Source organism: Agelaius phoeniceus, chromosome 5 (genome assembly GCF_051311805.1).
Source record: "Agelaius phoeniceus isolate bAgePho1 chromosome 5, bAgePho1.hap1, whole genome shotgun sequence".
In the NCBI taxonomy this organism is placed as follows: domain Eukaryota; kingdom Metazoa; phylum Chordata; class Aves; order Passeriformes; family Icteridae; genus Agelaius; species Agelaius phoeniceus.
Window position 1 is genome coordinate 31,183,997 of NC_135269.1, and position 17,109 is coordinate 31,201,105.

Below are 17,109 nucleotides of genomic sequence, written 5' to 3' on the forward strand. Positions count from 1 at the left end.
CCTGCGTGAATTTGTAAGTCACAAAATCGAGGTAACATGGGCCAGACCTTCCGCTAGCCGAGCGTTCCACCTATGTCTGTGGCTCCGCTGAACCGTGCCCCACACTGAGAGCTCCGAGAGCCCCCGCAACCCCTAGGCCGCCGTGTCCCGACCACGGACCGACTCGGAAGGTTTAACTTTGCCCATTCCCTCCCCGCGGAGCCGGGGCAAGCGGGGGCGCTGCGGCTTTAAGGGCGCCCCGCGCCCGCGGTGCGGCCCCGCCCCGCGCAGCGCGCCCGCGCATGGGCGGATGGGGCTCCGCGCTCTTGGCGCGGCGCATGAATCCGGGGCTCGGCAGGCCGCGCCCGGAGCGCGGGGCTCTCACGGGCCGCTCCCCCCGCTCCGCCCATGGCCTCCCCGCTGGTAAGGGCTCGGCCCCAGCCCCGGCAGCCAGGACGGCGGGCAGGCGAGCCGCGGCCGGCCGGTGTCACCCGGCGCCGAGAGCTGCCCGGCCGCGGCTGCCGCCCCCGCTGGTGGAAACGCTCCGGACGCCGGGACTGCGGCTTCTGCCGCGCGCGGGGCGTTAGCGGCCCCTGAGGGGCGGGGGAGGGCGAGCGCGGCCGCCCCCGCCCGCAGGCTGACGCTGCGCACCCTCTCCCCAGGAGGACCCCGTCCTGATCCGGCCTTTCCGCGGCCACACGGCGGCGGTGACGGGCGTCGCCTTCGACGCGAACGCGGCGGAGCTGGGTGAGTGCGGGGCCGGGCGCCGTTTGCTTTCCGGGCGGGGCAGCCCGCTCCCTCCTCCCTCTTTCCCTCCCCGGAGCCGCCGGGCGGTTCCGGGCGCAGGTCCGGGCGCGGAGGCGGGGCGGGCTCCCGCGCCTTCGGGCGGGCTAAGGAGTCTCTTCCCCTTCCTTAAGCGACAACTTTTTGAGCAAACCACAAGGCTGGAGGAGGGGTTTGTCCCGCGGAGAGAGAGGAGGAGGAGGAGGAAGTAAGTGAGGGGAGCGCCGAGGCCGGAGGGGCAGGGGCTGCTCCGTGCCTCCGCTGCCGCCCCTCTCCCCCGCGGTCCCCCTGGAATCTACCGGGCTCACCACGGAGGGCTGGCTGCAAACTCTGCCGGCGTCCCGAGCCCGAGGCTGGGAGTGCCTGCAGCCCCATCCTCCCTGGGGGCGTGGGGAGAGCTGGCAGGAGTTCACGGACCCCTCTCTGCCAAGGAGCTGCTTTTAACTATTTAAGATGAGGATTCGTCTGGCGAGAAGATGGACGTGGATCCGCAAAAGCTGCGTGTTCCTCGGCTTCTTAATGATCGCTTACTTTGTGGTCGAGCTGTCCGTTTCTTCCTTCCGTGCCTCCCTCGCCGGCAAGAGCATCACTAAAGGGAAATGGGAGAGGCGCTTTTCTGACGGAGCAGAAAAAGCTGTCGATTTGGCTCGTCCAGTTTATGACAAACCCCCACCCGATCCTTATGCTCCAGGAGAATGGGGTAAACCCTTTCGCCCCCAGCTGAGTCCTGAGGAGCAGAAACAGGAAGAAGAGCTGATTGAGAAGTATGCAATAAATATTTATTTAAGTGATAAAATTTCTCTCCACCGGCACATTGAAGATAATCGACTGAGTGGTTGTAAAACTAAATCTTACAACTACAGAAGACTGCCCACAACATCTGTTATAATTGCTTTCTACAATGAAGCGTGGTCAACACTGCTGCGGACGATACATAGTGTTCTTGAAACGTCACCTTCAGTGCTTCTGAAAGAAATTATACTGGTGGATGACCTGAGTGATAAAATATATTTGAAGGCTGAACTCGAAAAATACATAAGCAGTCTGAAAAGAGTTCGCCTGATAAGAACCAACAAACGAGAAGGATTGGTTCGTGCACGCTTGATTGGCGCTACCTTTGCTACAGGTGATGTTCTCACGTTCCTAGATTGTCACTGTGAATGTGTTTCCGGCTGGCTGGAACCACTGCTCGAGAGGATTGCTGAGAATGAGACTGTTATTGTTTGTCCTGTCATTGACACCATTGACTGGAAAACATTTGAATACTACATGCAAACGGCAGAGCCCATGATTGGGGGCTTTGACTGGCGGCTGACATTCCAGTGGCACTCGGTGCCTAAACACGAACGTCTCAGGCGCAAGTCGGAAACCGACCCCATCAGATCCCCAACTATGGCTGGTGGCTTGTTTGCTGTCAGCAAGAAGTATTTTGAGTACCTGGGAACCTATGATACAGGAATGGATGTTTGGGGAGGGGAGAACTTAGAATTATCATTTAGGGTTTGGCAGTGTGGAGGCATGTTGGAAATTCATCCGTGCTCCCATGTGGGCCACGTGTTTCCAAAGCGTGCACCCTATGCTAGACCAAATTTCCTTCAGAACACGGCACGTGCTGCTGAGGTGTGGATGGATGAGTTCAAAGATCACTTTTACAACAGAAATCCTTCAGCAAGGAAAGAAAACTATGGAGACATTTCTGAAAGAAAGATTCTTAGGGAGCGTTTGAAATGCAAGAGCTTTCACTGGTATTTAAAAAACATATTTGCTGAGTTGCATGTACCAGAAGATCGTCCTGGCTGGCACGGCGCTATCCGCAGCACAGGAATACCTTCAGAGTGCCTTGACTATGTCTTACAGGAGCATAATCCTACCGGGTCTCACCTGTCTCTCTTTGGCTGTCATGGTCAGGGAGGCAACCAATTTTTTGAATATACATCAAATCAGGAGATTAGATTTAACTCTGTAACTGAGCTATGTGCTGAAGTCCCTGAGCGTGAAGACTTCATAGGTATGAGGAGCTGCCCAAAAGATGGATCTCCTGTCCCCGAAATTATTATCTGGCACTTCAAAGAAGATGGGACTATTTATCATCCTCATTCGGGGAAGTGCCTTACTGCTTATCGCACGACTGAGGGGCACGCTGATGTGCAAATGAGAACTTGTAGTGCTGGAGATAAAAATCAGATTTGGAAATTTGAGAAATAATCACTACTGGTAGTATGAATCGGAGGGACTGTGATCTTCAAGCTTTTTACACATGTGAGCAGAGAGCAGTGTTTGATTGAATACCTTGAAATGTTTTCACATCTGTCTGTAGTGGTGTAGAGACTGTCTACTATGATGAACTGTATGGAAAGCAAAAGTAAATAGTGGGGTTCAGTTTCTAAAACATGGATTAGAACATCTAATGCCTTTTATTTTTGTAAAATTTTGGTTCATTATTACTTTCCTCAGTCTTGATTATAAAACAAAGGTTTCTGAGGGGACTGAAGCGGCATTTTTTTAATCTTAAAATTATGCAATAATCCTGCGAGATAATGTTCCATGTAAACAAAAAATTTTTACTTACAGAAGTAAAAGTTAAGGTTCTTGCAGTGGTATTAGCTGACTGTGTTACAGATACATTATAAAATATGTATCTAACACCTTAAGTAATGCTACAGTAGCATGTGATTGAATGGACATTAATGTGGAAAGTTGAATCCAAGCCTTGTAATGGTCTGCATTTTTCTGGGAATGTACATGCTGTTAAAGGTACTATATTTTACAGAAGAATAGGAAGTTTATTTACTAGAAGGGCTTTGGCACTGCTTTGCAGTCTTGTACCTATTGTAAAAATCTTACCCCATGGGGCTTAGTCAGGAGCTCTCATGCATTTAGAGGAGAGCTTGGTAGCAGTGGAACCAAGGACATGCTGGTGATACCAGAAATGGAAGAAATAGGGATGGCTACAAGTAAGAATTTTGTTTAAAGGCAGTGGAGAAGGAAAGGAATCACAAAATTGCCTTAGCTACTGCTGTTTCTCAGCTATATATTTAATGTATACATTGCTTCTGTGTAAGCTTTTCCATGTTCAACTCCACATCTTAGGGACACAAAAGTTATGTGATCTAGGCCATATTTGGGTTTTTTGTTGTTGTTGGGTTTTTTTTCATTTGGTCTGTCAGCAGGGTAGAGAAAGGTAACAGAGGAACATTTGGGCTGTTTCGTTTTGCTTTTTGTGTTTTGGCAACAGCTGGCATGGGTCAGCCCTAGCAAGAGTTTTGAAATAATACAGCATAAGTTGCCTGTTTCTAGTCAAAACAATACCACTGGAGACCCTGGGTAAGACTGGGAAGCTGAAGCTTCTGACATGAAGGGAATTGAGAAGACAAAGGAGAACACTAAGATTTGTTGGTGATACAAATAATTACTTGTTTAGAATGTTTTGTCTTTTCTGTTATGCTGAGTTTTTGAAGAATACTGATTCTTGAATAGTGTCTCTTAGTGTCCCTAATCTGTTTTGATAGTGATTATAGATGGTAGATGTGATAGATATATTGTGTACTTGAAGAAAAATCTTGCATTAGTATCTGTATTTTAGTTTTGTAAGATTTAAGTTGAACACTTTTCTTAGTGTGTTGGGCATTCCAGCTGTTTTTATTACTCTCACTGAAGTGATAAATGTTCTTCAGTAGCCATAGTGTAGTAAGTCTTTACATGGGGCTGGTAGGTAGAAACTTAAGCTAGTGAGCATTAGTTATCTGGATACTTGAGGAATGTAGTGGATGTACATTTGCTACAGGTGTTAGTAGGTGGAAGGGTTGAAAAGGGACAAGTGAGACTTGATATAGTTGAAGTTTTGCCAAAAATAAAGTAAGTTATAACATATTCTTAAATTGTAGTGACTTGAAAGCTTGGAGAGGTTTGGGTGGAAGCAGGTTAACATAGAAGATGAACTGAAGAAAATTTGGAGCTTGGAATGCAGCATTGAGTCATGCTAAAAATGCTTGCCACTGTGTGGCGTGGATTCTTTTAAGACTTTAATTTATTTTTAGGCAGTTACTTGCAATTTGATTTTTTTTCCCTTTTTTATCTTCCTTTTTCCCCTAAGTTGAATTTTTGTTGTTGGTGTTTTTTTTGTTTGTTAAAAAAAAAGAAAGGGAAGTTTTTACTACATAAAGGAAGCATTCCTGAAAAATTGCATTCTACTTTGCAGCAGGAATTCTTTTGTGTACCTGCAAGTTACGAACCATTTATCAAATTTTAAAAGGCAGCCAGTCGTTATGTACTGGGGCAATAAATTATATAAAGTATGTGCTTTTGCAAAAACTGTAGGCTGCTTTTCTGTAGGCTGTTACATTCAATAGAAATGACAGGGAAAACGCCTAGGTTCTCTTATGTGGCAGGTCATAAATAGTGTGTGCAATGCATGTTTCTTCAGGTGAAAGTAATTAAATGATATGAATACAGACTATGCAAATTTTATACAGTTATTTTTTTAACACTTGGCAAAAACTACTTTTTGTATAAAGAAGTACCTTCAAGTTAAACCTGACATTCAAAGTGTTCCTTATCTATTTAAGCAATAATTATAAGTGAATCTGCCTCTGAGTTTGAAAAGTTATTCTCCCTATGTATCTGAACCCTTCCTCCTCCCCATGACTTCCCTTTCTATTTTTGGAGTTATTTAGAAACAAACTGGGGAGAACAAAAAAAATACTGAATTAAATTAGCTGTCGCTAACAAAAGAAAAAAAAAATTAAAACCTTCCCAATGGGAATAAAAAATGTGAATAAAAGGAGAAGGGACTAGAGCGAGAGAAAGAAAGAAGGAAAAAACAAACACCTTACCATTTCAATACTCCTATCCAATTATTTTTCAGTATGTACAGATTTCTGGAAAATCTGAATAGTTTTCTATTCTGTTAGACTTTGAAAATTTGGTGAATGCTTGTACATATTTTAAACTACTGATTCTAAGTGACTTAAAAAAAATTGAATGTAAACTTTACACTGAATAAATGTGGAGGGCTTTGGGATTTCTTTTGAAAAAATAAAATCCAGAAAATTAAATGTCGGCTAGTGTGCTGATTCCTCTCTGTTCTTTTCCTCTTTTGTACATGCATACAGAATGCAACAAAAACTGCCAATAACGTGAATTTATGGGAGTTATTAAAAGTTCTTCATATTTTATCCAATGTGCGTAGAATTCCAGATTGGCTTGACAGAGATTAAATTAATAATATTTTTTCTCCAAGTAGGAAATCTTGCAATTCATTGCAAAATGGGTTTGCATTGTGAGGTTGTACTGTATCATTGAGAGCTGCAGGGTTCCTGTAAAGTGTGAGGGTTTGTTGGCAGTGGTAGGGTTAGAATATTCACACACCCATCATTTGCACTGTATTCCATCTGCCCTGTAATTCTTGCACTGAGTGATTAATTATATTGGAGATGTTTCAGTATTTTGGGAGATGTACATCGAGCTGTTAAGGCCTGAGTTTGTCTCGTTTGATCTTTGCACAACTTTCTTAGTCACCACTTTGCTATTGTGGGAAATGAGAGTGAAATGGTAATTCTGTATTACAGCAACTTGTGTTCATATATTTGTGTGCGTATATATAAAAATGTATGCTGTCAATAGTCACAGTTCATAAATTGAACTTTGTTTCATTGCAAATACCATAAAATCTTTTTTATGGCATATGTGAAGCTTAGGTATCTGCTTACACACCACTTTGCTGTAGATCTCTCAACTTGGCCTTTGCATAAGGCCAAGTCTCTATTTTTTGGTGTTCAGTTCTGTAATGACTCATCAGCAGAAAAGTAAATTATCCAGTGATGTGTCTGCTGTATGTGGGTGTGTACAGAAGCATTGATGTTTAAAGAAGAAAAGGCACTCAGGTTATAAACTGGAGTAAGTTGTATGTTGAAGTCAGCTCATTGTGAATTTTCAGTTTTCTAAATTTTAGTTATATTTTTCAGTTTATCATAGCAAGGGCAAATTGTCTTTCACCTCTAAACATGGTTCTGGTTATGTTATGCATTCTCTGAGGAGCAACAGGCCTATTTGTGCTATGGCGCATCCTGAAAAATTTCTTCTGGACTTTCTGTGCTTTTTTTGTTGTTTCTGATCCAATATTTAAGTATTGCATATGTGGCAGGGAGTCCAGAGGAAAAATAAGGATGATGGTCACGGATGGCCCACAGGAAGGAGAACTTCAGATTACTGCTTGTGCCTCATTTACCTTGGGACAGCCCATCTATGAGACAGCAAGCTACAAGGAACCATGCTCTGAATGAATGGTGCTGTCATCTTTCTAAGAATATTTCCCTCAGTTTTTAGAACTGAAAGCTGATACTGCACAGCCTTCATGCAGTTCATAAGATGCTACAAGTATTTGGTAGTTCATCAATGATTTGTTTTAGAAGCCATCAGTCTTGTCTGTTTCACATTTCCAGCCCTATGCCTTCAAATTCTATTTTAGCTTATGTTTCATTTTTTCCTTTTAGTTTTACTCCACTGTAGATCACTTTTCAGAATCAAAGGGAAAAAGAAATTCTTTCAAGTACAATTAGAAAAACCCTGCTGTAAAACAGGGTTTTGAAAAGTTGAAGTGGGGGGAAAATAACCTGTATTTCTTTGTCAAATATAGGCTGTTGGGGAAGATGAAACAGGAAAGCCTTATAAATATGATTGTCTGGCAAAAGATTTTGAGAATATGGAAACTATAAGTGAGATTGAAATGAAAGCAAGCTCTGAGATCCCTTAGTTACTGAACAATGGGAAAGCAATGGTGTGGCTGGCTGAAGGTAATCCCCTTTTGATGAAACAAGACCCTCTGCTTGCAGGCAGGTCCAAGGGTCCGAGCAAACCCTGCCAGCTTGGCAGAAGGGGTCCAAAGAGTAGTTTTTAGGATTTAAAATTGTGGTGGTTTGACAGGAAATGTGTTTTCTGGGATGCTGTGTTTTGGGCCAATGGATATTCAGGCTTTAATATTGGCATTTAACCTGGCCATTAGGACATTGGACACGCCACTGAGAACACAGGGTTAAAAGCAGAGCTCTCCCCTGGGAGGGTCCTCTTAAAGTTTCCGGCAAAAAAGAGTTCAAGTCTCTCCCCTGGCCCAGCTGCTAGCTAGGCAAGGGGAGGGGAAAAGCCATGTGGCCAGGAGAGATAGGCCTGACCCCAAGAGTAGAAAGGTAGAAGAAAGAAAGAAAAACACCAGAAGCCATCAGGCACCCCTCCTGAGAAACACAGAAAAAGAGAGAAAGAGAGTTGCTGCCTAAAACTGTAACCTTAAAACTAGATAAACATAAGCCTGTGCCAGCAGCACAGCTGAGAAAGAGAAGAAAGAGAAAGTGCAGCCAGCTGCTTGTAAAAGCTTTTAACCCCTTTTCAAAGAATGAAAACTTTACAGAACATAGACCTTTCCTAGAAAATAAAGTAGAAGATGAAGAAAGAATGTGCAAGTGTGAGAGAAGTCTAAACAAGTGAGAAATAGTAGAAGAGTAAAGAAGAATCCTAGTAAGAAAAGATGATAGAGTAGCTTTTGCTAAACTCATTTTGTACAGCCATAGAAAGAACCATGTTCCTTGTGATACAGAAACTGCATTCTAGGGGGAGGCAATGGCCACAGAACCAAGAAAGTTCAGTGTTGGTGCCCCTCGGCCCCAGGAGGTGAAAAAATATAAGAAAGACAAGTGTCCCAAAAGAGATTGTGAAGACAAGTGTCCCAAAAAAGAGACTGTGCCTTTTTTAGATTGAGACAGAGCATCCTTAAAAAAAGACAACCCTAAAAGCATCTCTAGTCCGTGTTCAGTAGTAAAAGCACTAAACATGAAAAGAAGAAGTCACGACTGCAGATGTACTCCAAGCAGTGCCACGAGTGACACAGAAACACACGAAGCTTCAGCTGTGTTTCCAAGAGAAGCCCATAGTACAAGAAAGACTCCTCTCCTCTTGATGAACTAAAAATTGATTGTTTAAAAAGCAGTTCTAGACTAAAAGTTAGTAATTTAAAAAATAGATGTATTGTGTTAGAAATGTAGTAAAGAGAAGAAGAAATGTATTTGTAAAGTTTTAATTTTCCCTGTGTGTGTTCCTTTTTATCCATAGTTGTAATATAGTTAATAAAGTTTTGTTTTCTTTCTTAAGTAAGAGCCTACTTTACTTATTCCTAGTCACATCTCACAGCAAAAACCAGAAAAAAAGTATCTTCATAGAAGTGCTAGCATTGTGCCAGTGTCAAACCATGACAAAAATGTAGCACAGTGTGGTAATGTAGTGATTCTTATAGGCTGTATGGAAATGCTATAGGATTTTTATATCAGATTGGTTAGTGAGAATCAGAATATTCAACACAGAAGATGATTCATTGTATTGTAACGGGAACTTCACTTACTTTCTATGCTCTTACCTCTTGTCTCTTAGCTCTCCTCTTTTACTCTCTTACCCCCTTTTACTCTCATCCTCTCTACCCCTCTCTTCTCTCGGGCCTGCTCCGAGCTGCAGCTGGCAGCTCCCAGCAGGGCCCTGCACCCAGGCCCTTTGCAATAAACCGCAAGTTCCATGACCTGGCTTCAGAGATCTCTCGTCTCCGTCCATCCTGAGCGTGCTACCCCCGTCAATCCTACAACAGGCCTGTTGATATGGGCATAGGGGTAGTCTGGTCACACATCTTTTAGCAGAAGCTAGTCTTTTAGGAATAAAAATGAGATTACTGAAGAATTTGCCTGTTTTTCTTAGGATTTGGTAAAACCAAATCTGGATTCATACTCATGTGCATGATGTTTGGCTTTCAACGTTTTGCTCTGTGTCATCAAAGTACTTGTAAGCCAGTTGGCTTAGTATGTGAGAGAGCTACCTGTTAAGAATTATCCTTTACTTCTCCCAGTCTTCTGACATCCTTCTGAAAGCCTGGTGTTGCCATTACTTGCTACCAGGCTTCTGCTTAGGCTAAGTATCCCTTCAAGCCTAATAACTCCTCCCTCCCGTAATATCCATTAAGTTCTCTGGTAAATCCAAATCCTTAGTCGTTAGCTCTGACTTTCATACAAACAGTGAGCAGGTTCCTAATGTCTTTCACTTCTTGCAGTTACCTGCTCTGTGGACAGGCTACTCATATTGTGGAAGCTGAGGACACAGTGCAGCGCCTACAGATTTTCAGGGCATGCGGAAGCGGTGACAAGTGTAGAGTTCTCACCAGATGGGCGGGTGCTGGCTTCAGCTTCTCAGGATCACACTGTCAGGCTGTGGATTCCTTGCATGTGAGTATGACTGAGCAATGCTGGATATGTGTTTCATTATTGTGCAGTGTGAATATGCGAGGCTTTACTCAAAAAAGTTGCTTTTTCCTTCCCCCATGCCTGGGCTTTGACAGAAACAGAGACTGGGGACCACAAGCAACACAGGTCTTTACTGTATTACTTTGTTCTTTTCTGAATATTCTGTAGTTTCAAAAGAAAAATATAACAACTGAGAGGTCACAATTTCATGTGTGTAGAACTATGCTTTGTAGTATTTCTCTGGCTTAAAGATGATATTTTAATAAGGATTGCATGGCTGCACTTCATTTTGGGGAGACAAGTGATGAAGAGAACAGTAGTTTTTTTGGAAAAAAAAATAATAGACTTGCTTTATAAGACTGTTCTTGAGTAGTAGTAATTATGAGTAATTCAGTATGATCTTAGACTGATGTTACTTGAACTTTCAAGCGTTTTATAGATTACTATATAAAAAAATTCTCTTTCCAATACTAATACTAATGCTAATGAGACTAAAGGCCAATGATGCTACTTAATTTCACTGTTCTGTAAAATTGGTCATGTTAAATGCAACTAAAGGAATGTTATTCTAATAATATTTAAATAAGTAAAATATAATGGTGCCATTAAGATTTGGCCTCTGTATACTGCTTTTTCATTTGAGTAAGATTGTAAAAATGCCAACACTGAGTTTTATGGGGTTTTAAGCTCTTTAATATAACTGTGATTTGTGACTTGGTATTTGGGGTTTTGTTTCCTTTTCTTTGCTCCCCCCCTTAGTCATGGAGAATCATCAGTACTGAAAGGTCATACAGCATCTGTTCGGAGTGTGAGCTTCTCCCACGATGGCTACTCTGTAGTTTCAGCATCCAATGATAAATTAATAAAAATATGGAGTGTTTGCTATCAGCGCCTTTTGTTTACCCTCTTCCAACACACTGGTTGGGTTTGCTGTGCCAAGTAAGTGTTGTTTTTATTCTCTTGGTAAAGTAGAATTCCTAACAAAGGGGATTTTATATCCCAGGGTAGAAATAAGAGAAGAAACGTCTGTGAATGACAAGCAATGATCTCTCACCAGTTATTAAATTTTAATAAATGAATCTTATGTGCACAAGTTTTGTGTAGACCTAGCTGAAGTATGAAAGTTTGCTCTGTGTTAATATGTGTACATACTAAATCAGTTGCTGTCTTCATTCTACTACATTAAAGGACAAATGGGGTCTTCTGTATTTATTTTTAGTCAGTGTGCTGTCTTTCTCCAGTTTTGTTTGGTTTTTTGTTGTATTAACTTATTTCCTGGCACTCATGTCTAGATTTATCTATGCGTTGTAGGGGTTTTCTCAACTATTCTTGGAATCATAGTGGCATTAAAGAATGGTCATGAATCCAGATGAGTTAAGCTTACATAATTGGAAAAGGTAAAAGAAATGGCCTTGGACTGCAAGTTAGGATTCATACTCTTTAAAAGACAGGACAGCTTCTCAAAGGCAAGAAAATATTGTTTGCTTTCTTTTTAAAAAATTTTTCCTTTCCTCCATATTAATGGAAAATCTGCATCTAAGAGAGGCCTGATATAAGAAAAAGGAAGGTTCTAGGAAATCACTTGTGAAAGTTCTTGAACAGTTTTTCAGTGTCATTGTGCAGTTGTTCAATAAGTGAAATAATAATGCTTGAGGAAGTTATGGACAAGTCAGTTTTCCTCTTTAAAAACCTGGTCTGCTAGTCTAGGAATAATTGTGAATGCTTTGCCCACTATTTGTAAGTTTAGAAAGAACTCAGAGAACATAAATATAGGTTAACATTGAACACAAGATTCTACTGTGTCCTCTGTGTCTTTTTACCTATAGTTTTCTTTACTAATCTCTTTGTCATCTGTAGTGACATCCTTAGGTTGCTGATACCTTCCCCTCAACCCCCTCTCTTCCTCTTGCTTATGGCTCTGTTTTTAATTGTAGTTCTTTATGAAATGGGCCAGAGTGGAATAGGGAAGAAGCTTTTCTTTTCAGTTTTATTAGTCCATGAGAAATACTAGAAATTCAAATGTCCTTTAAATGCTATGCATCCTTATTTCAAGCAGGCTTCCTTGGTTCTCGTGTTTTGTTACTTATGTCTCTAATGCTAATATAGGCAGAATCAGTTCTTAAGTAATGTGTACACTTGTGTGTTCCAGATTTTCACCTGATGGAAGAATAATAGCATCTTGTGGTGAGGACAAATCTATTAAAATCTGGGATACAAGAAATAAAATTTGCATTAATACCTTCTCAGATTATGAAGGGTAAGTTTTACTAGAAAAAAAGGAGAAATGTAATAGTGTAATTTTACTGGCATTAATTTAATGTTCTGTGGTATTAACATCTATATATGTTAAATCTGAAAACAGACCAGACTTCTACCACCCATGTCAACTAAAATAATTCATATAATGTTTTTCTAAAGAGGTTAACTGGCTGCACTTATACAGCTGTTTTCCAGCAATCAAGAGATAATCCAAACAGAAGTAAGATTATTCTTGGATTTTGGAATGTTTCCATGTTTTCCCTCAATTTTGGTAATGCTATTTGATATTGGATGCTTCAACAAGAAGAAAGCTTGCAGACTTTTCCACCTGTTGATGAAAACAGTATTTTGTTACTTTCAGTAACACTTTCAGTGATCTGCCTAATTTAAGTTTAAAAATACTTGCTTTTACTTATATGCAGTTTTCTTAAACATCTTGGATCCAGAGTTTTAGTTAACAACTCAGTGGAATATTTATCTTGTATATATGCTTTGCTGATTTCATGGCTGCCTTCATCCTTTTTGAAGTCCAAAGTGTTGTCAGTTCTTAGACAAAATTATTTTATTTGTTATAAACTCTTTGCAGCACTATCTTCCAGGAACTTTGTATTCTAGCACAAATTGTGAAGGTTTGATTTGGATCAATTATACTGTGTTTTCAACAAAAGTGAGATTATGATTTATTATGTACATCTTGTTTTCTTATGCTTATTTCAGTTCCTTGAAATGCCTTATTTGAGTTTCCATACATGTAGATGCCACACAAGTTTGTGGCAGCTTAGTGTTAATATCGTGGGCTTTATATATATACACGCACCTAAATATTTCTGTGGGAACACATTATAAATCTGTTTTCATTAATTATATTTAGATTTCCAACTTTTGTTGATTTCAACCCAAGTGGAACATGTATAGCTTCTGCAGGTTCCAATAACACAGTGAAACTATGGGATATTCGAACGAACAAGCTACTGCAGCATTTCAAAGGTAAAAACAATGTAGTTTGTTTTATTTTCTTTACAATGGGACTCTTTGCAATTAAATGTGATTTATTAAGAGTATTATTGGGGAAAGTTGACAAACAAGTCATATTGACATGTTGTAAGTATCTTTTTGTAGTCTAGCAACACCAAGAATCTAGTCTGAATACTTTTTATTTCTTTGCTTCCCTTAATTTTTAGACCTGAACTAAGCAAATGCTCTGACAAGTCTTCTGTGCCTCAGCACTTTTGTTGTTTTTTCCTTAAATGTAGTAGTTCTTTGGGAAGTAGAAAAGAGCAAAGAAATAAAGTGTACATATCTTCTTAGTAGATATCTACAGCTTTTGAATATTGTCTTCTGTAAATCAGTTCACAGAGCAGGGGTTAATTGTATATCATTCCATCCTTCTGGTAACTACCTCATCACTGCTTCTTCTGACGGTACCCTTAAGATTCTGGACCTCTTAGGAGAAAGACTTATTTACACTCTTCATGGACACAAGGTATACACAATAACCCTCTTTAAATGGAGATCTTAATAGGCTGTTCAGTATCTTTACAGAGGGAAAGTAACATTTATGCCATTGTGTCTTTTATCTTGCAACTTGCAGATGAAATTTAGTGGACAGCCAGGTGTTGTGTTAATGCACCTTGTCAAAAGTGGTTAAGGAAATGCATCAGTTTTTACCTGTTACCATGCTTTTTATCTGTCAATATGACACACTTGATGTTAAGTAAAAGCTCATGTTTTAAAATCATTAATAATTCACTTGATTTTCAAAATCATGTTATTTGGCACTTCAGTCCTATTGTTTATTGAGAAACGGTGTTTTCTAAGGAGGGGGAAGCTTACAGAAGATAACTTTTGTGAAGAATGGCAGGCATTTCCTCCTTTTCCTGTTGATGCCAAACAAACCCTATTTTTGATAATAAATCATTCAAACATATTGCCTTGAGTAATATAATATATATTTTGTAATTTTTCATTGCAAAGATGAAGTATAAAATCTAAGGATAATGCCACTATTTTCCTAGTATAGATTGTTGTAGTTGTAATGTAGCATCTTATGAAAATGTGCAATATTAACTTTTCAATCAAGTTTTGCAGAAATTTCAATACAGTAAAAATTGTTCCTCATTTTATTAAAATTGAAAAATCTATTACATTAGGTAATGGCATTGGTGGTTTCTCTGGACTAAAATATCATGATTACAGTAATAGCCTAATTTTACTCTATGCTATTTTTTTTTCCAGGGACCTGTACTTTGTGTGGCTTTTTCAAAAGGTGGTGAAAATTTTGCCTCAGGTGGAGTGGATGCTCAGGTTTGTGGTATTGTCTCCTTAAATGAAATGTCTTAGTTTGTTACAGTGGATGGGAGTTAAATATAGTATGTCACAATAACTTGCTAATTACTCTCATGCATTCTGGCTACTTGTGTGTTATATAGACTTTCTGTTGGATATTATGATGAGGAGAAGACTAACCATGTCTATTTTACATATTTTAATAGTATGGCTAAAAATATTTAGTGGTTTTTGACTAAGAATACTTAAAGTGTTGCAATTCGGTGTCAATGAAGTAGTTATATTGCAATTACTATTAAGTGGAACCTGCTTTGTTAGGTTTTCACTGCTTTTAAAGTCCTGACTCTGTAATTGTAGGTATTAAGTTGTATTACTGGGAAAACTTTGGCTAGAATTGGGGAAAAAAACCTCTTGTGTTACCTTTACTAATTTACTTTGGTGAAACAGTAAAGTACTGGATTTTATAAAGGAAAGAAGAGTCATTTGAGCATTAAAAAAAAAAGTTAAACAGTAAGTCTTATAATTAATCTCTATGTTCTGTAATAAATTTCATAATTAAGAACACATACTATCAACCTTGGAATCATCTCTATCAGGTCTATAAAGTTTCCAAAAAGAAAGAAATTTTGTAGCACAATATTTAAATTTTCAGTCTGAAATGTTTCTTAGTTGTCTTTTTCATGTTTTCCTGTTACAAAAAGCTAAAAGCTCAATGTAGATATAAAAAGCTATGCTGTTGAAATTAAGATTTTTTGAGTTTACCATAATTCATGGCTATATTCTGTTTTGTGGAGTTTGAAATAAATTTCAGCTAGTAGCAGAGATGGTCTTGGGAGATAAAAAAAATTGCTTTCTATCAGAAAATATTAAGTAAAATGTACTGCCAAGACTTGAAGTTATTGGAAAAGTGAAAATGTTATCAAACATCCAATATTAATTTTACAAGCAGGGAAAAAAACCCACAAACCAACTGAGAATGGGGGAAAGATATTTATTTCTTGACTCACTAGTATGATCTTTGATTTTCCATACTGAAGTTCTAAATAAGATTTTAAGTCCCAAAATGCAGCTTAGTCCTATGTAATTCTGAATTGTTGAGCTTACCTTCCATGAGTATTCTGAGTTTTATGACTGTTGGTACATTATACTTGAGAGGAGCAAAAGTGCCTGTGTTCACATGACAGAAGATTAATCTGAGAAGCTCTGATGAAGGCAAAGACTTAGAGTATTAAGCCTAACACAGCCTCCCACACCCTGGTAATGCCTGTCTTACTTCAAAGTTCTTTGAACTTGGGGCCCCCTGAATGGCATGTGTGTTCAGTGCAGTCATGTCATTGCCTTTTTCCTGCCCTGATTTTCTGTTGTAAAGCTGGGGCATGAGAGCATGGAAAAAGTAGGTAAAAATTCACGTCTTCTAGTCCTCAGCAGTTTGATATAGTGGGTTCATGGTGAATATATGAGAGGGAAGATCCAGTTTCATCAGGAAACACTGATGAAATGTTGAATTAAATGTTGAATTAAAAAGTAGTCATAGCAGATCTAATAACTTTCAATACCTTAAAAACGGGCCTTCCTGTGTTTGTTGAAGTTTTTCCCTTTGTTTTAAGAAAATTTCGGTGGGAGAGGAGTACTTACTTTGCTGCAGCTTTCACTTTTCTAAGTTTTAAAATGTGCTAACCACTGTTGGGTAACTACCAAGGTGTATATCTTTATCTATAGTAAACATAAGAACTTCATTCTGTGTCTATTTTCTTTTGGTGTATACACACATACTTCTTAAACATCCCATTTTGCTGACCTGTCCACAGCCTTCTTCCAGGTGTGCCAGGAGGAGTTCTCAATTCACTGTGATTATTGGTTTACTGTAATTGTAGGGTGCATTTGTTGGGAAAGTTCTGCTGGCAATGTCATGCTTATGAGCAGAGGTTGGCCATAGAAGCATCATCTTATACCCCTCATGCAATACCCAAAGTATATGGTCTGTTCACAGCATGCACTGGAGGCAGCTGATACACTCTTAAGTTTATGGAAGACTGCTTCCTTCGTACATATATTATTTCAAGATGTTTTCAATCAACAAATCCTTCCATACCTTTCCATCAAAGAAGGAAAACCAGTATCTCTGCTTCTTGTATCAAGTTTCTGGTTGGTGCAGAACCAGCTGACAGGGTTGTTCAGATGCAGGTTAAATATTTGAAACAAACACTGGATACTTTTGTTTCTTTCTATTTCCTTCTTTCCTCAAACAAAGAAGATCTCAAAGTGTAGTGTTCTGTCATGTTCCTCACATTTTTGGCTGTATGTGCACATTGCAATTTATTTCATTAACCTGTTGCCATGGAAAACATAAGACCTTTTATGTGAAAGAGCAAAGTTATACCTATTTGTTTGAAAAGTAGTAGCCTATGTGGAATATTCATAAGACTGGATAGAATACCTTTGGACTACCTCTGTGTCCCATGACCTTCTGCATTTGGTCATATATGTGTGACTTCATATATGGTTTCTAACTAGAACATAATGAGACAAAGTTCAG

The 17,109-nt window shown here is 39.6% G+C and overlaps 2 protein-coding genes across 2 annotated transcripts in view; both read left to right on the top strand.

Annotated features, from left to right (window-relative positions):
- The first annotated feature begins 289 nt into the window (after nucleotides 1-289).
- POC1B (POC1 centriolar protein B) overlaps nucleotides 290-17,109 on the top strand; it is a 46,789-nt gene continuing 29,969 nt past the window's right edge. Inside the window, 9 exon segments of the mRNA XM_054631738.2 lie at nucleotides 290-371; nucleotides 374-402; nucleotides 642-726; nucleotides 9,839-10,010; nucleotides 10,788-10,967; nucleotides 12,178-12,285; nucleotides 13,159-13,274; nucleotides 13,637-13,770; nucleotides 14,523-14,591. Coding sequence (XP_054487713.2) covers nucleotides 290-371; nucleotides 374-402; nucleotides 642-726; nucleotides 9,839-10,010; nucleotides 10,788-10,967; nucleotides 12,178-12,285; nucleotides 13,159-13,274; nucleotides 13,637-13,770; nucleotides 14,523-14,591 — 975 coding nt within the window.
- On the top strand, nucleotides 737-5,816 carry GALNT4 (polypeptide N-acetylgalactosaminyltransferase 4). The gene has a single exon (XM_054631737.2). The coding sequence runs from the start codon at nucleotides 1,216-1,218 to the stop codon at nucleotides 2,965-2,967; it is 1,752 nt and encodes a 583-aa protein (XP_054487712.2). The 5' UTR covers nucleotides 737-1,215; the 3' UTR covers nucleotides 2,968-5,816.